Raw genomic sequence first — 17,325 nt, 5'->3', positions numbered from 1 at the left:
TCAACCTTGAGCCTGGTGGGATGCGAACCTGCACTAATTGCAGGCAGCTGGTGTTACTTAAGGAGGCATTAGCCCACTGCTCCACCAAGGCTACTTTCTTTTAGCCTCCAGCCCAATCATCTTTGTTGCTTTTCTCTGCACTTTTCCTAGAGTCTTAGTATCTTTTTTATACCATGGTGACCAAAATTGGATGCAGTATTCCAAGTGTGGTCTTACAAAAGCAGTATATAGTGGTACTAATACTTCACGTAATCTTGATAATATTCCTCTGTTGGATTTCTAGGTCTGCATTGGCCTTTTTGGCAACTGCAGCACACTGCTGGCTCATACTTAAGTGATTATCCTCTAGTGTAGTGTAAAATTTTACTTTTCTCACCACAGAATTGCATTTCATTGGATAGGGCCTAGTGTTCTGTTAAAGTCTGTTTAAATCCTTCTGGATCTTGAGCCTAGTTTCTAAAGCATTTGCTTTTCCTCCTAGCTTGGTATCATCTGTAAATTTGATGAGTTCCCCTTCTGTGCCCTCATCTTTATAGATTATGAAGATGTCGAAGAGTACTGGACCTAAGACAGAGCCTTGTGGTACCCCACTGCATACATACCTCCCTGTAGATATAGTTTCATTGAGGACTATACATTGAGTGTGATTTGTCAGCCAATTATGAATCCATTTGTTGGTGATACTATCTATCCCACATTTTTCTATCTTACCAAGAAGGTTGTGGTCTACTTTGTCAAATGCCTTACTGATTCCAATTATATTATGTGCACAATATTTCACTGGTCTACTATTTTAGAGATGTATGACAGCTTCCCAAGTCAAGCTATCAGAACTATCCTTTTTGCTATGTTTTGCTGCATTTTACATGATTCATTGTTGAGAGCTATGTCAGATTATATTGAGTCAAAGGAACTTGCCCAGACAGTCTTACAATATTGGCCCTATATTTGTAACAATACTTTAGAAATAAGCATATTTTCATGAGCTCAGTGTAAGATTAAAAATCTGTTTGGAAATCTTAACATATATCTTTGTAGAAAGCAGCATGATCTGGTAGAAAAGGGAATTTCTCATGTACAGTATTATAACTCTGCCTCTGGAACCTTTCACTGTTTGCCTATCTTACCATGAATGCATACTGTCAGCTTTTTAAAAATATTTTTCTTCAGGAGTGTGCAGCTATTTTTTGACATGTTTGATTTGGCAACTGTAGACTAGAAAGACTTAGATGGATTACTTTGGAGGCAAAGCAACTGCCTTTTCTCACCAAATTTGTTGTCTTATGCTGACAAATCTTTATATAAAATATAATCTCTGATCTTCTGTAAGTGGTTTAGTATACTGTATTAGGAAATTCATAAATCATAAAAGTTATGATTTCCATTTGCAGCACTTTAGTAAAAATTAATGGTTCTTTAAAATGTATAGTTCTGCATTGCTAAAATAAAAGTAACTTGAATATTTTGGAATATGCAGTTTTTTAGTAACAATATTTTAAAGTTCTGGGGAAAAAATACTGGGGATGGGGAAATCTATATTTGTGCCTCACACAATTTCCATAAGTGGTTACTATGGTGGAAGAGATGAGAATACTGCATAACACAGCTTTTTAGCTATATTTTAGTTGTGATGTCTTCAATGAACTGAAAACTATCACATTATTGTGTCTAGTTACAATTCAGCTGAAATGATAGTTTAGTTGGGACTCTTGCTTTGAAAATTTATGAATGTATGATGAACAGCAGGAAAATGACCGTGCTAATGGAGCTGACAAGGGGAATAAGGGCTTTGTTTTATAAAGGGGCAGATGAAAACAATTTTCAAGTTTTAGGACTTCTATGAAAGGAACTACCTGACTGGCAACTTTTGGCATTTTCAAATTGAATCTGGGCAATAGAATTAGATCGGGAAGACAATATAATAACCCCCCCCCTACAGCTTACATTGCCAAAATGCTGTATATATCCTTTTATTCCCAGTAGTGTTGAACTTCTTTTTATAGAGACGTATTAATCCATTTAAGTATGTCATCCATCATCTTTTGAAAAGCAGGTGTGCTATTTAAATTGTGGAACAAATAGACCCTGAAATAATTTTGTGGGAGGTGGGCCTATAGAGGAAGCAGGCCTCTTCCTTATTACCGTACTCACTCCTATTAGGAACAGAAAAAAGTTTGGCTTTACTTTTGCCATTGATAGCACTGGTGGTAGGTTCTCACCTATCAGTAATCAGACAAATCGTTTTGATTAGTTTTAACCTTGTAAGGTTTCTGTGAGAATCCAACCATTAGGTTCAGCTTATTGTGTGAACTGAGAAACATCAATTCAGTAAGTCCAAAGTAAAATGATCTTATTTAATATGTTGTGCAAATGGAGACACAGCATGCTAATAAGTTCATCCTCCTAGCAGATGAAGGTAGGAGGGGGAAAAAAAACCTTGAAAAGAATTTCTCAACTCCTGGCCCTGGTACAGTGTTGGCAGTTGGGTAGGAAAAAGTTAACAAGAAGTTCAGATGAACCAGACAATTGGCTGGTGCAAGCTCTAAGCTAGGTCACTGTAATGGTAAATCAGATATGACAGCTGCAAAAAAAAAAATAAGATTAGAAAAAGGGAAAGGTACAAATGCTGCACTTAAAACTAGTGCAGTAAATGCTGACAAGACTACCAACCAGTAAAAAACCCCCAATATCTAATTCTAAAATATAAAACCTGGACAAATCCCATTCCTAATTGTGCTTGAAAGCTGAAAACTACCTAAGATTTCATTGGTCCTATTTGCTTCTATAAATAGATGGAGGGATGTGCCATATTGTATTTTGCCTCAGTAAGATGTTCCGGGTCTGGATCCTAAGCGCATAAACAGGTGGTTCTACTCATATAGGTTAAATTAGGACCATAGGTTGCAAGCCACAATGGTAGTTTTATCCAATACTCTAAGCTTGTTTATTTGTATCAGAAGCATCACAATTAATATAAGGCATACTTAAGGCTGCCATGAGGTCCTCAAATGTACATTGATTGGGGCACAAAGGGCAGGTATACATATGTATTATTGTCTGCATGTCACCACAATCACAAAGAGCAGAAGCAATCGGAAAGCCCCATTTTTCAGTGTTTCTGGACCTTGTTGTGCAGTGTGCTATTCTATCTGTAGTACTGTATCAGCAGTGCTCAGAACTTCTAGCTTGAGTGCCAGCAATAACATGCCCAGAGTTCTATACACATTAGATACAGTACACAAACACTCACCTATGAATTTATAAATGTAACTGTGGAGTTCATAAATTCAGTTCTGTGTATGATTACTTAGAAATAAATAAAGACTTTACTGTGGATTATTCCTAAGCAAGTGTGCACAGATTTGTTGCTCTGCAATAGCATGTCACTTTTAGTGATTCATAGATTGTTCTCATACAACTTCTTTTCTTTAGAGATTGTACATTTTGTTCCTTCACTTTTTACAAACCATTAGATGACACCATTATCAGTTCACTGAAGTCCATTGTTTCTGTTATCCTACTAGCTATTTATAAAACTTGATTTATGTGTTGCATGGTGCCTTCATTGCAACTCATTTTTGGCTAATTGTAATGTCTCAGCTATGCCAAAAGCACTGTAATAGAGCACTCATGATATTCCCTGCAATCCTTCCTCTGTGCTGTGACCTATCAATTGGGCTAGTGCTCTTCTGAAAGGATATGAAACTTTTGATAAGTCAGCCCGGCAGATTGCAAGTGCAGAGGAAGGAAAGTGTGTGGCACAAATACATTTGTGTAGTTCCTCCAACTTTAACTTGTGTTGCTCCTGCACATCTCTGATACATCAGTTGGACAAGAGTTTTTTTTAACAGAATACTAAATCTGTGTTTCAAAAACATGTACAACCTTGTGTCTAAAGGAAGCCTGCACAGACCTGACAAGCATGTGGGGAAGGACTATTAGGACAGTGTGCAGATAGATGCCTCTGCAGAAGTTGAATGTCCCAGCCTTGTAAAGGAATTCTCTGTAAAGAGTAAGGAAGATGACCTTGATGGAGATATGCAAGATCTGTATCAAAGATGAAAAACAATTTAAGTCCTCCGCAGACAGAGAGCATTTGTAAGCAGTCAGATAGACATCTTCCTCATTCAATGACATACAATATAAGCAGTATAGGATAAACTAGACTTGCATAAACCTTTTATTTCAGCCAGATTGTTTTAGCCATTCTGTGGAGTTGATTTATTGGGCTGGTCTATGTTCTTGGGCTGGTCTCTGGGTCTGGAAATGAAATTTGGGTGTGTCCAACTAAATTGTAGAGCAAGAACATATAGACATTTTTGTGGTATCAAATAAGTAGTTAGTATCCTCCCCTTAGATCAAGACTTGGTAAGAAAATAGATCAAAGGCAATAGGGAGGCCCTGCTTTAACACGCACAAAGACAAGGGCCAAGGCACTTATAGTTATTTTCCAAGATTATATAGACTAACTGTTTGCTCATTGCAGTAAACCTACCTACTTTAAATCCATAAGAATGTTGTTTTCTTATGAATGGATCAGGCAGCATGCCCAAAGAAGCCTGAAATGACCAATAGACAGTAGATAGATCCAACTCCTCAGTGTGTTAGCAACCAGATGGTCAGTGAAGGGGTTAACAAATTCATAGGAAATATTGTGTTACAAGTAGAGGGAAACCAGCACGATTATTTGATTTGAAATACCTGAGATGTAGTGGAGGGAAGAAAACTTTATATCCTATCTCCTCCCCGCCTCCCCAACAATCACTCTTTGTGAGGTGGGTTGGGGTGAGAGTGACTGGCCCAAGTCTTCCAGTTAGCATCTGTGAATTAAAACCTGGGCATTTTTAATGCCAGTGCAACATTGTGGCAACTGTACCATGTTGATTTTCCCTGGCATGTTCGTGTCATGTTTAGGGACAAGTGAAAAACTCTTTAGAAAGCAGTGTTAGAAAGACCTCAGACATTTTATAAATCTGTGTATCTGAAGATGGTAACATTAGACATTCTGTAACCCACATACAAACATATGCAAAATGAAAAATAAGCAGTTAGAACAAAAACAGCCTTTGAAAACAGACCACTTTTATATAATTTCCAACCATACAGTACTGTTACTCTTCTCATCACTGCCATATAAGACAATTATAACAAAAGGTCCTTTTTAAAATAGAATTTACTATCATAACAATTCTGACTTAACACTTTATATAAAGTGTTAACTATATTAATAACTATATTAAGTAACAATCTGTAATTTTTATTTTCTTCAAACACTCTTATGTTTCCATTTAGGAAAAATACACATTTCACTTAAGAGAAATTATGTACCTGCATAAGAAATTCCACTTTTCAGGGCTTCCAGTTTGCGCATGCGGTGCCAGCAGACGTGCAGGAAGAATCCTCTCCCTGCCGTCCAATCTTTCTTCCTCGGAGGACTCTGAAAAGAGTCAAAAGTCGCCCTGGAGGGGCGACCACTGTGAGGAGGCCCTCCCTGCGATCGCGGAAGGGCAGAAGCCCTCCACTAGATCCGGAGCAGCTCCTCTGGCCCAAAGAAGAAGAGATCGGCCACTAATATGGCCGATCATTAAGCTGTTCCCTGCCGAAAGCCAAAAAGCACTATCAAGCACAACGAAGCAATCTGGAGGAGCTGGGTGAGATTTTACCTTTCTTACTCCCCTAACTACTTTCCTGTGGGACTTTCCTGAAAATTGTCTCCCCCCACTTTTGAAAGAGCAGCAAACTACTTACTTGGGGAATTAAAATTTTAAAGCCTTTTAAAAAATGGAAATTATTAACTGAACAATTAAGCAATTATATTTGTACTTTTGGAACTCTTGGGTTATTAAAAAATCCTTATTTTTATGGGAACCTACTATCCTATCTACCTTTTAAGCTGTGAAAGAAGGGCAAAAAGAAAAAAACCCCGGATTTTTATAAGTTTGGAAAAGATTTTACAGGCCAGTGAAGACATCTTGTGGCGAAACCTGATACAGCAAGTAAACCTACCCCCTGTTCTGACACTTGGCTCAATTTCAGATTTGACCTTGACATTATCTTTAAAGATAAGAATTGGCAATACCTGGCAAAACAACTTTTAGGAATAGTGGAGGTGGACATTTATTGGCTTTTATTAAAAATAGACTCCACAAAACACCTATATGTAAACACCAAAGAAATGGAAGATTTTTTTCCACCACTTGACTATAAACTCATTCTTGAAACAATCCTGGCAGTGGCTGAGCAAATGAAAGCCAGACTGCAAAATAAATCTGACAGCTCAAATCTACCAAACCAAAATGTGACTTTAACTGATGATTTGACAATTCAAAAACCAAACAAAGAGGAGGAAATTAACATCAAAATAGGGGACGCTAAAGAACAGCAAATACAATCTACTGAGGACCTTGATGCCTAAATCTTGATTCCAACTATAAAATCTACAATCCAAAAAACAACAGAAGCCGCAGAAAGCAACACTAAGATGGAGGATACCAAAGGCCTTCAAATACAATACATTGAGAATCTAGCCAACCTAACAACAACCAAAACACTGGACATGACCTCTTACCTGAGCCAGATGGAACTGGAAGAAAAAGAAGATCAGATTGAACTAATGACAACTATACTACACCAAATATCGAGAATTGATTTATTAAAGCAACAATTTAATGATTATAAAGGGGAGATTTCTTTTGAAAAACTGACAATCAGATGGTCTCCCTGGACTCTAACAATATGTGTAGGAAGAAAGGGAGACACATTTGAGAATTTAAAGGCACTGACATGGAAACCTGTTTGGAACAAAAATCAGGCGAGAGTTAGATTTTAAAAAATGGGGTCTTTGTTTTTCTTTTTTCTTTCTACTTGCTGGGATTTCTAATGACAGAGCTTAAAAAAATTTTTTTAATGGACCAAGGGAAATCTTCAAAAGATATAAACTGATTTTATGTTTAGACTGTAGATTTCTAAGGGAAAGGAAAATTAGCTACTAGAACATAACTCTGAATTATATCATAGAATTTGGAATGATACAACAAAAGATATTTTTTCAATAATTGATGAACTATTAAGATGAGAAACAGAATACATTTGTATAAAATAAGAATGCACTGAAATGAACAATGTTTGTATTTTAGACATGATAATTATTATATAATCAAATAGGGGAAATGTGGGTTACCAGAAAATTAAGTTTTCTAGATACTATAGGCTATTTTGGAACACTGTATCGCAATTAGGTAAAATTTAACAACAGGACTTGGATATGTATAAGTGAAAATATATTGAAAATTGTTCTAATTGATTATCTTACAATTAGAAATGTATTAATTTGATTATGTTATTGTAATTAAGGGAACTGGAGAGGGAACTCGTTGATGTAACCTGAGCTGATCACCAAAGATTTTGTTATTTGTTATTGTTAACCTTTGATCACCACCACATTGCTTCATAAATATTTGGATGTAAAATTAGAAAATTAATAAAACTTGTTTTAAAAAAAAAGAAATCCCACTTTTCCCATTAATATAATGATGGAACAACAGCTATTACTTGTAATTCCCTTATTTTACAAGGCCATTCATCAACTGACTTAACTGGATTTAAATAATTGTATTTAAGCTGGTTTACATAAAATAATAGTGATTTAAATGGAAAATTCATTTAGTCATAATTTTCATATTATAAAAAATATTTTCACTATTTTATTGTAAACTCACCTCTTTAAGTAAGCGAAGTGCTTTAGAAAGTTGATTTTATCCATTCCATCTGTAGCTAAAAATAATCTTAATTGTTCTGATGTGAAATTGAGTATGAAAAATCATGGCAGAGTCAGTAAACATACGCCAGAGAACAAAAGGAGATTTTGAAACTCTACTGTTATGAAATGACTAGGAACCTCCAGAATTAGGATTCAGTGGAAATCAGTTTATATTAAGTATCATGTAATCATATAATCTATTTAGTATTGATGAATATATTATAGCAGATATATTGAGATTTCTGAAGTCTCAATATTTTGCAGAACATTATTTGGATAACTTTATGCAGTGCTTTTTTTGTAAAAGAAAAAGGTGCCGGAACTCACACATGTCATGCAACCCGCTTTGCCTACCCTACAAGGTTCCATCCAAAAAAGGTGCCGGAACTCCATTCTGAGTGTTCTATGAGAAAAAAAGCCCTGACTTTATGGCACTTTCTCAGACATGAGATTTCTCTGGCTATATGAAAATATGTGGTGATCTTGTATAATAAAAAGATATTGCATAACTGATTAACATGCATTAGCCAAAGTGATTAGTTAGATGCATAGACTGAGGAAAAGATACCAATGCTTCCATTTTAGTTTCGTAAAGAAGGCAAGTCATGCAGGTGGAGCAAATGGATAGAGAAATTTGCTGGTTTGGCTAAGTACTACAGTCCAGCACCATCCAATTAAGTTGAATGGTGGGGATTCAAAATGTAAAGTTAAACTGTAGAATTTCTTACCACAAAATATAATTATGGCCACCAACTTGTTATTTTAAAACAGTTTTGGGATAGTTCTTGATTATAAATTTCTCCTCTAGCAGAAGTAAATACCAGTTCCTGAAGAACATAAGGCAGGATGATTTACCGGTACTTGGTTATCCTGTTTGTGAGCATCCTGTCTATGGCCACTAAGGGGGGAAAAACTGCTGAAGTAAACATGTCTTCAGCTTCCTCTTTCACAGTTCTTCTACTGTTATCTTTTCTTTTGACTATCTACCAGTATGTATATTCCATCATTTTCAGGAACCTGCTTAATAAAAGTATAGTAATTTTACTCTAGTAACTATAGTATGCTATAGTAAAATTATAGTAAGACCACAAGATACTGTAGTTTGGAGCATCTGAGATTAACAAAAACATAATGGTATACCATTAATTATGTTTTATATTAATCTCAGAAGTTCCAAACTACAGTATCTTGTGGTCTTACTGTAATTTAATTTAAACAGCTAATTTTTAACAGTAGATGAATATATAAGTGTGGAGATAGGTCACCTTTTGTAGTTGGGAGAACAGCTGAAATTTTGACAGTATGTGACGAGTGAATTCCTAAAAAGAGAATGACTGGAGCCTTGCCTATTCACAAGATGGCTGCCATAAGTAGCATGGCAAATCATAAAACCCATTTATCATCTAGTGCAGGGGTGTCAAACTCAATTTCATTGAGGGCCGCATCAGCATTGCGGTTGCCCTCAGGGGGCCGGGTGGGTATGGCCAGGGTGGGCGTGGCCTACTGGGTGGGCGTGGCTAGAGTGCCTATGGCCTACTGGGTGGGCATGGCCAGCTCTACATCGTTCGCATCAAGGGTGCCTATGGGGGCCTGGGCAGGAGTGGGACAGATCTGAGGGTCTCTGGCAGAAGAAGGATCTCTGGGCCAGGGCCAGGACAGTGGGGGCCGTTCCCTCACTGTTTCCAGGATGGCTTCGCGGGCCACATGAAACCACTTCTTGGGCCGGATCCGGCCCCCGGGCCTTGTGTTTGACATGTCTGATCTAGTGGAACTAGTAAGCCCCGAAAGCATTGCTGCAAGGATAAAAACATTTTCTTCTCCTTTTCTTCCAAGCCATTAATAAAAAATATTTGTTCGTTTATTTAAATCCTGCCTTTATTATTTTTACAAATAACTTAAGGCAGTGAACATATCCAGTACCTTCCTCTTTCTATTTTCCCCACAACAATAACCCTGTGAGGTAGGTTCGTCTTGAGAGTGACTGGTCCTAAGTCACCCAGCTGGCTTTTCATGGCTAAGGTGGGACTTGAATTCATGGTCTCCCACTTTCTGGCCTGGTGCCTTAACTACTAAAATTCTGTGTTTGAAGAGTACAGAACCAGGCCCTGGTCCTTGTGGCATCGTTTGATCTCCCTTCAATTTGATGAGGAACCACTGGTAGACATTTTTAGAGTATGATTTTTCAGCCAGCATTGTATCCTTTTAAATGTCATGCCTTTCCATGCCCACTTAGTTAAGTTGCTAATCAACATGGTACTTTGTTAAATGAAATATTAATATAACCTAATAAGGAAGTAAAAAAGAGAGATGATTAGTCTGGCAAACTGTTTTTGACAAATCAGTCCAGAGTTTGTGATAATTAATACTTTTTTTTCCCAAAATTGGTATCTGTATAATTTGCATTTTTTAGTATTGTGTCAAACTGCCTAGATCAGACAGGTCTAACCCGCAACGTCACGTGATGTATCGGAGCTTTTTCTCCATTGCTGGCAATGGGGTGGGTGCGGTTTCCTGATGATGCATCCGGCCCGCGTGCCAGCAGTTTGACACCCCTGGCCTAGACTGTAATTTGCCCCTTTTTGAAAAAATTTATGTTTTTCTCCATGTTTATTTGTTCAATGTATAAATCACCTCAAAAGTGTAGAATGTATTAAAACAGTAACTCAAATGTATGTACCGTATGTATGTCTGTATCTATGCATGTACGTATATACAGTCATGTGAAAGAGAAAATACACCCTCTTTGAGTTCTATGGCTTTACGGTTAGGACAGAAATTATCTGGTCCTTAGCAGTTCTTAAAAGTAGGTAAATACAACCTCAGATGAACAAGAACACATGACATATTACACCATGACATGTATTTTCCAAAAGTAAACCAAAATGAAAAGACATCCCTCCCTTCCTCCCTCTGTCTTTGTGTAGCCACTGTGGTGTCCTTTTCTATTGCCCATTTTTTCCACACTGGAATTGTTTGCAATTTTATTTTTGGTACCATCCTGAGCTACTTTTCTCATTAGATTTTGGTGCAATGGCATCCTATTTATCATAGCTTTAGATTTATTATAATTTTTCTTAAAATTTGGTACTCCAACATCATCATATTTCCACTAATGTTCCTGATATTCCACTTCTTCAATTAAGTATTTTCCCACTATTTATTTGCTTTAATTTAAAAAATATTTAAAAACAAGTCAGATGAGCATAGAATGCATAGGAAAAGACAAGTCATGAATATGTATTTTCTATATGAAGTACGAACTCCCCCCTCCCCCCAAGTTAATAAAATGTGTGCTTCAGTGTTATACCATTTGTTTCAGGTCAGATTCAAGGTTAATCTTGGTTTACTCTTGCAAATTTATATTACCACAGTGATTTATTTTGAAAATAAATAGAATGTTTGCCCTCAGTAAGTTTCCCAGAAATAAATGCTGTATATTCTTTTTTAATTTTTAATTTGAATATCACACATCCCCTTACATTGAAAGTAAGCTATAATTTAATCGTGTTTTAAGAGTTTGTAAAAATTTCTTTTCAAAATCTATTTCTAGTAACTGTTTGGAATTAATATATTTGACAATTTGTTGACTTGGATAACAGTTGCCATAACATACATACATACATACATATATGTTAAATGTTTGTTAAGTATTTAGAATGCACTTGCTTACGTCCCAAACACGGGACAAATCTTATTTCCTGTTTCAGCCTAGCCCAAGGCCATCTACAGGCAATAGCCACAGCAGTGGCAGCTCATATTTGTGAAAAAAAATTTTTGGCTTGCTAACAAAGAATAAAGGGAGACCAATATGATCATTTCAAACTTATTTGTTCTCATCAGTCAGCCATACCCTTCTGAGATTCAAACCTGGGCTGACTGCATCTTAAGCAGTTGTTTTAACCGCTAGGCCACAGGCGCTCTCTCTCTCTTTGTTAGCTGAGAAGCAAGGAAGATATGTGTTAAATGTTTGTTAAGCATTCAGAATACACTTGCTTAGTCTTTGTTAGCAAGCCAAAAAAAAAAATTGCACAAATATGAGCTGCCACTGCTGTGGCTACTGTCTGTAGATGGCCTTGGGCTAGGCTGAAACAGGAAATAAGATTTGTCCCATGTCTGGGACTAAGCAAGTGTATTCTGAATGCTTAACAAACATTTAACACTGTGGCCTAGGGGTTAAAACAACTGCTTAAGATGCAGTCGGTCCAGGTTCGAATCTCAGAAGACCAAGAATTTGCCATTATAATTAAATCTTGACATTCAGGAGATGCTTCATGTCATGTATACACCTAATACACCTATATATTAAAGAAAAAAAGATAATACTGTCAAAATCCAATTTGCACTCCAGAATTAAAAAAACCTTTAGTAGTTCAGTATTATACACAGATCCTCAGTACCTAGTCTTATGAAATGAACCTAAATATTATTCAGCTGTAAAATAATTTACTTTAAAATTTAGAAATTTTAATTAAATGTATAATACATGATAAATGTATAAGCAATTTTAATCCTACAGGTTGTTTATGAAAAACATATATTATGAAATATTGTTTTCTTTAAATCTTGCTTAATTATTTTAAATAATAAATAATAAATTAAAAAGCAGCTCGTAAGTCTGTTTAGAGAAGGGAAAGGTATTGCAGCCTATATTTCAATCATCCACCATTCTTCAATATGGTAATTTCCAGATATTTTGGATTCCTACACATCCTTCATCTGAACCAAAAGTAAAAGAGGCAATTATCCTTCAGCTCAATCACTGACCATGTTGGGTGAAGTTGATTGCAATTAAGAGTACTAAGCAACAGTAAGTCATGTCTTCTTATTCAAGCATTATTATTCTTATTGTACATTTTCAGGTCATTACATTTCTGTGGATACCTCACGAGGAACAAGTGGTGACACAGCTGTATTGCTCAGCCCTGAACTATACACAGGAGAGTGGAGTTGTATTCGACTTATATATCAGATTGCATCAGCTTCAGAACTGCCTCTAGGTTCTATTACCCTAAACCTACATATAAGAGTGGAAGGTGAAAGCTTTGATCATTTACTTTGGACAACCACAGAACATTCAGAGAGCTGGCTCATAGCCAGTGTAGATGTAAAAAATAGGACAGACAGATTCAAGGTAAGCATCTGAAACAAGTCTTTGCAAATTACATACATATACAACTGTAGATGAATGAAAAGAACTATAAAACTTTTCATATATGTTTATCTCTTTTCTTATGAAACATAAATATTTGGAACAATTACAGCCTTTTTACTATTTGTGAAAGGATACTCAACATCCACATATCCACTTCAATAATATATCAGATGTTCTAATTAATGTGTAAATCAGAAGGGAACCTAGTGTCCTTATGGATTAATTGTACCACAAAACATATCAGAAAAGATCATTGTTCTATATTTTAGACTTTTCTTAGCAAAACCAGAAAATTGTAGTAGTCTTTAAAGAAAAAAAAACCCCAATGGAAAATAGTTTATTCTCTAGAGTACAATGATCTTCACTTTGATCTTTCTTCATATAATTTTGTAAACAGACATGTATATGAATCTATCACTCTTTTGAAAACAGCAATATTATTAAATTTGAAAATAGCAATGTTACTAAAAGTGGGAAAAAGTAATGAAAAGATTAACATAAGGGAAAAGCAAATATAGCAAATATATTTGGTTTGCACCAAATCCAGATGCTATAGATTATATTTAAAACCTTTCTGTGCTTGCAAATCATCCTTGCTTCCCCTGCATTCATATAACACTTCATACATTTAAAAATATTTAAAATTTTCACCTTTATTTTTTGGAATATTTCATTAATTTCATCCAGTCATTAATTTCTTAGTTTTCATAGGGAGAGCCAGTTTGGTGTGATTAAGGCATCAGGCTAGAAACCAGGAGACTGAGTCCCACGTTAGGCATGAAAGCCGACTCGTGACTTTTTGGGCCACTCAATTTCTGATGCCCAAGACATCAGGCTCTGGCAAGAAATTGGTCATTACCTGTTGCAATGGATCAATGGTCAGTGGAGCCGATCCTGCACATGCAGGAAAATGAAAAAGAATCTATATTCATTTTCTCTTTATAACCAAATCTTCTCAATGAACTTCTTTTGTACTGGGTGTTCAGTTTTATACTCAGTCCGGATTCATTTATCAACCATATATTCATGATTCTATCTCTTTTGTATCATTGCATGTATTTTATAACTCATTCAAATGCATCATTTATTGTTCCTGACTTATTCTTACTTCCATATGACAAAGTAGGCATAATCACTTTTTTTCCTCTCTCAATCTGAACAATATTTAGAGATTGTTTCTACTAACATAGACATTAGGCACTGCTCTGAAAGATGGATGTTCAAGAAAATATTGTAAGAAGGGTAAGAGGAAGTTAACCCAAATCTAGTGATTCATGGTCCAATTATTTAAGCTTTTTATTTTCTAAAACAAGTTATTATTAAAACACACTGCTTACTCTACTTTTATGCTTATTTTACAGATTGTACTGGAAGCTATACTGGGAACAGAAACCTTTGCCAGCATAGCAATTTTTGAAATCAAAATTTCAAATGGCTACTGCATAGGTAAGTAGCTATTTTAATAATTGTCTATAAATAGCATAACAATATAATATTTAATTGGGAATCTATTTTCATAAGAGTATTAGTTAAGAGAATTTCAATATAATATTGAAATATTATATTGTATAACTTACCCTGACAAGTGGTGTATTTGTGAATAATTATAATAAACTACCGTAAGTATAATTTGCTGTCCAATCTTTAGAAATCTTTGTTGCTCAGTCATGACTTAATACAAAAACAGCTATGCTGCAATAATGAGAAAGAACATGTTGCCTCAATACTGGCTTGCAGCTATTCATAGATTAAAATGAATTAGAACATTTTTAGGTTCTGTAGCATCACTTGTAAGCAGTTAATATCTTCTGTGTCATTGAGTTTAAGGTGTGAGGACTTAGCCAAGAGAAGCCCAGAGTTCTGCAGGACATTATTGGTCTTCAGAAAGGTCCAAAGACAAGCTACATGCTTGGGGTACAGAATTCAGGTGTTGGAGAATATTCTTGGGATATCATAAAAAAGCAAGACAATCACTCTGCAGCCACCTCTACTTGGTTTAGAGATTCAGAGTGATGATATTCCAGTCAAGGACATTCCACAAGTATTGAATTTTAATTCTAATTTCTGGAAGCCATAGAGCAGGAGTCCTCAACCCCCAGTCCATGGACTGGCACTGGGCCACAGCATGCCAGAAACTGGGCCACGCAAACAAGTGAAACCCCATCCGCGGGATGCAGGCAGCACACAAAACCACGCCCCCTCCAGTCTGCGGAAAAACCTCTCCATAGAACCGGTCCTTGGTACCCAAAAGGTTAGGGGTCACTGCCTTAGATTTTATGGAGGGCACAGAATTTGAGAAAAGTAGAATGGAATCTGGGAATTATTGAAGGTCTAAATGCCTTATATCACTTGCAAGAAGATTCAAAAGAGAAACTAAACTATAAATATGATGCACTTGCTGATGTAATCTATGATGTGATTGATTTGTGCACCAGGAAGCACTTTGCTGAATTTGCTGAAATTTGCTTAGTGGGATGCATATTACTTTTAACTGGATGTAGTCAAAGAAGGTTATGTGTACTTTTAATTGCTAGTTTTGTCTGCAAGAAGTATGCATTCTGTCATCAGTTGACATGCTTAACTGTAAACAAAGCTATCAACTAGCCTAATAGGCACAGAGTTTGTAGGGAGGAAACAGTAATATTTGCATTAATAAATGCTTGCAATTTAACACCGCAGCCCCCAACCTTTTGGGCACCAGGGACTGGTTTTATGGAGAGCAGTTTTTCCATGGACTGGGGGGCATAGTTTCACATGCTGCCTGGATCCCGAGTGTGCCCAGATGGGGATCCCTGATTTAACATATCATGAAAGTTCACCAATTCCTACTTTATGCTTCCTTTCCTTGTTCTGTTTAATGGCTTGCTGGATGATGATGGTAACACATAGGATTGAACCTTATATTATTCTGAAGATTTACAGTATTAACATTCACACTACATTTTAAATAGAACACTAAACTGATTATAATTGACAAAAGAGATAGTTCAGCATGCCAAATCACGAATATTTATGTGCTTTGATATTTTCAACTGCAGAATGTGATTTTGAAGAAAATCATCTTTGTGGTTTTGTGAACCGCTGGAATCCAAATGTTAATTGGTTTGTTGGTGGTGGAAACATAGGAAATTCACAGTCTGTCCTTCCAAAAGATCATACTTTTAGGAATGAATTTGGTAAGCAAGAATGGATTATTTATTTTGAAAGAAAGCAGGATGGAAGATATCTGTAACTTTCAATTACAAATAATTCCAGTTTCTCTTACTGTATTTGTGTTCTCAATTCTGTGTTCCAAATTCTCGCATTAGAATACAAGAGCATCAAGAATGAATATTTTATAATCATGTAGTTTTAAAAATGCATGTTCCAAAAATAGATGGGAGGGAAAACTGCAAATTGAATTTGGGTAATGGCAATTTTGACATAAATGGGGCACTTTTTGTGCGTGTTGGGGGAACAGGGAGACACAGGGATTCAGCTTTTCATAACTGTTTTCCCATCTAAAGTATAACCATGTTTTGGTCAAAACAAATTATGACTGACATTTTTGCACTAAGTGCTTTCAGGCTTGCTTTTATATTTCATTTATATTGTTCGGTTTACAATACATTTGTATGGTATGAATTATTTATTAAATTAAATCCAGGCATTGTTCCAATAATAATTTCTGTATAATTTTCTCAGCTATGCTCACATAGAAAATCTAGAAAAAGAAATTAATGAAACTTCATACTAGCTCTTAAACATCCTGGTTATTAAAAAGTAAACAATTTACTTTGTTATCTTAAAATAACTACATTCTCTAAGTATATTACTCAAAACATTACATTATTTATTTAAACCTATATTTATTAAAAGAAATTGTAAAATTGTTCAAATGAGCTGAAGCTCATCTACCTATTCTGGCATAAATACATTTGAATTATCTTTTTTAGTCCTGTGTAAATCAGAAATATTTTCTTCTTCTTTTTGTATCACATAATTCTCTTTATTCAGTCTAAATATCAGAGATGTAAGCTTTTCAAAAGCTAAGTTTGATTCAAATATTTTAAGTGGCCCAATTTAACTGATTTTTTTAAAATAAAACTTTAAAACAGAATTGTCATCTGCTGGGAATGGTTCCTTGATGACATGTGAGGTAAATAATGTCTGAGATCTTTACCCAAATTTTCTTTGAATAATTTTTAAATGCAAGAAAAGAAAAAAATATATTCATGAATTCCTTCTTTTCCCAAAACTATGGTCAGAAGCTATTTTGAAGAGAAGATTGAGAGACCAGAAGGGCTACCAAAGAAAAATAATTAAAAAGTATATTCCTCCCCCGCTTTTAATGGGAGCTTTCAGAGAATCTTTTTCCATGAGGGGCACATCCATATCCAGTTATGAGATAAAAGATATAATAAAAGGAAGAAAC

General features: G+C 35.6%; 1 protein-coding gene across 1 annotated transcript in view; it reads left to right on the top strand.

Moving 5' to 3' along the window:
- Window positions 1-17,325, top strand: part of MAMDC2 (MAM domain containing 2) — a gene marked incomplete at its 5' end in the record, with an annotated part of 90,474 nt that overhangs the window by 38,734 nt on the left and 34,415 nt on the right. Inside the window, 3 exons of the mRNA XM_081316201.1 lie at window positions 12,619-12,890; window positions 14,273-14,357; window positions 15,950-16,087. Of these exons, the coding sequence (XP_081172327.1) occupies window positions 12,619-12,890; window positions 14,273-14,357; window positions 15,950-16,087 (495 nt within the window). The remainder of the gene's footprint in view (window positions 1-12,618; window positions 12,891-14,272; window positions 14,358-15,949; window positions 16,088-17,325) is intronic.

The sequence above is a fragment of the Vipera berus genome, assembly GCF_964194415.1.
Source record: "Vipera berus genome assembly, chromosome: 2".
Classification (NCBI taxonomy): domain Eukaryota; kingdom Metazoa; phylum Chordata; class Lepidosauria; order Squamata; family Viperidae; genus Vipera; species Vipera berus.
Note: the sequence above shows the minus strand (reverse complement) of the source record. Positions and strands in the feature narration are given on the sequence as shown.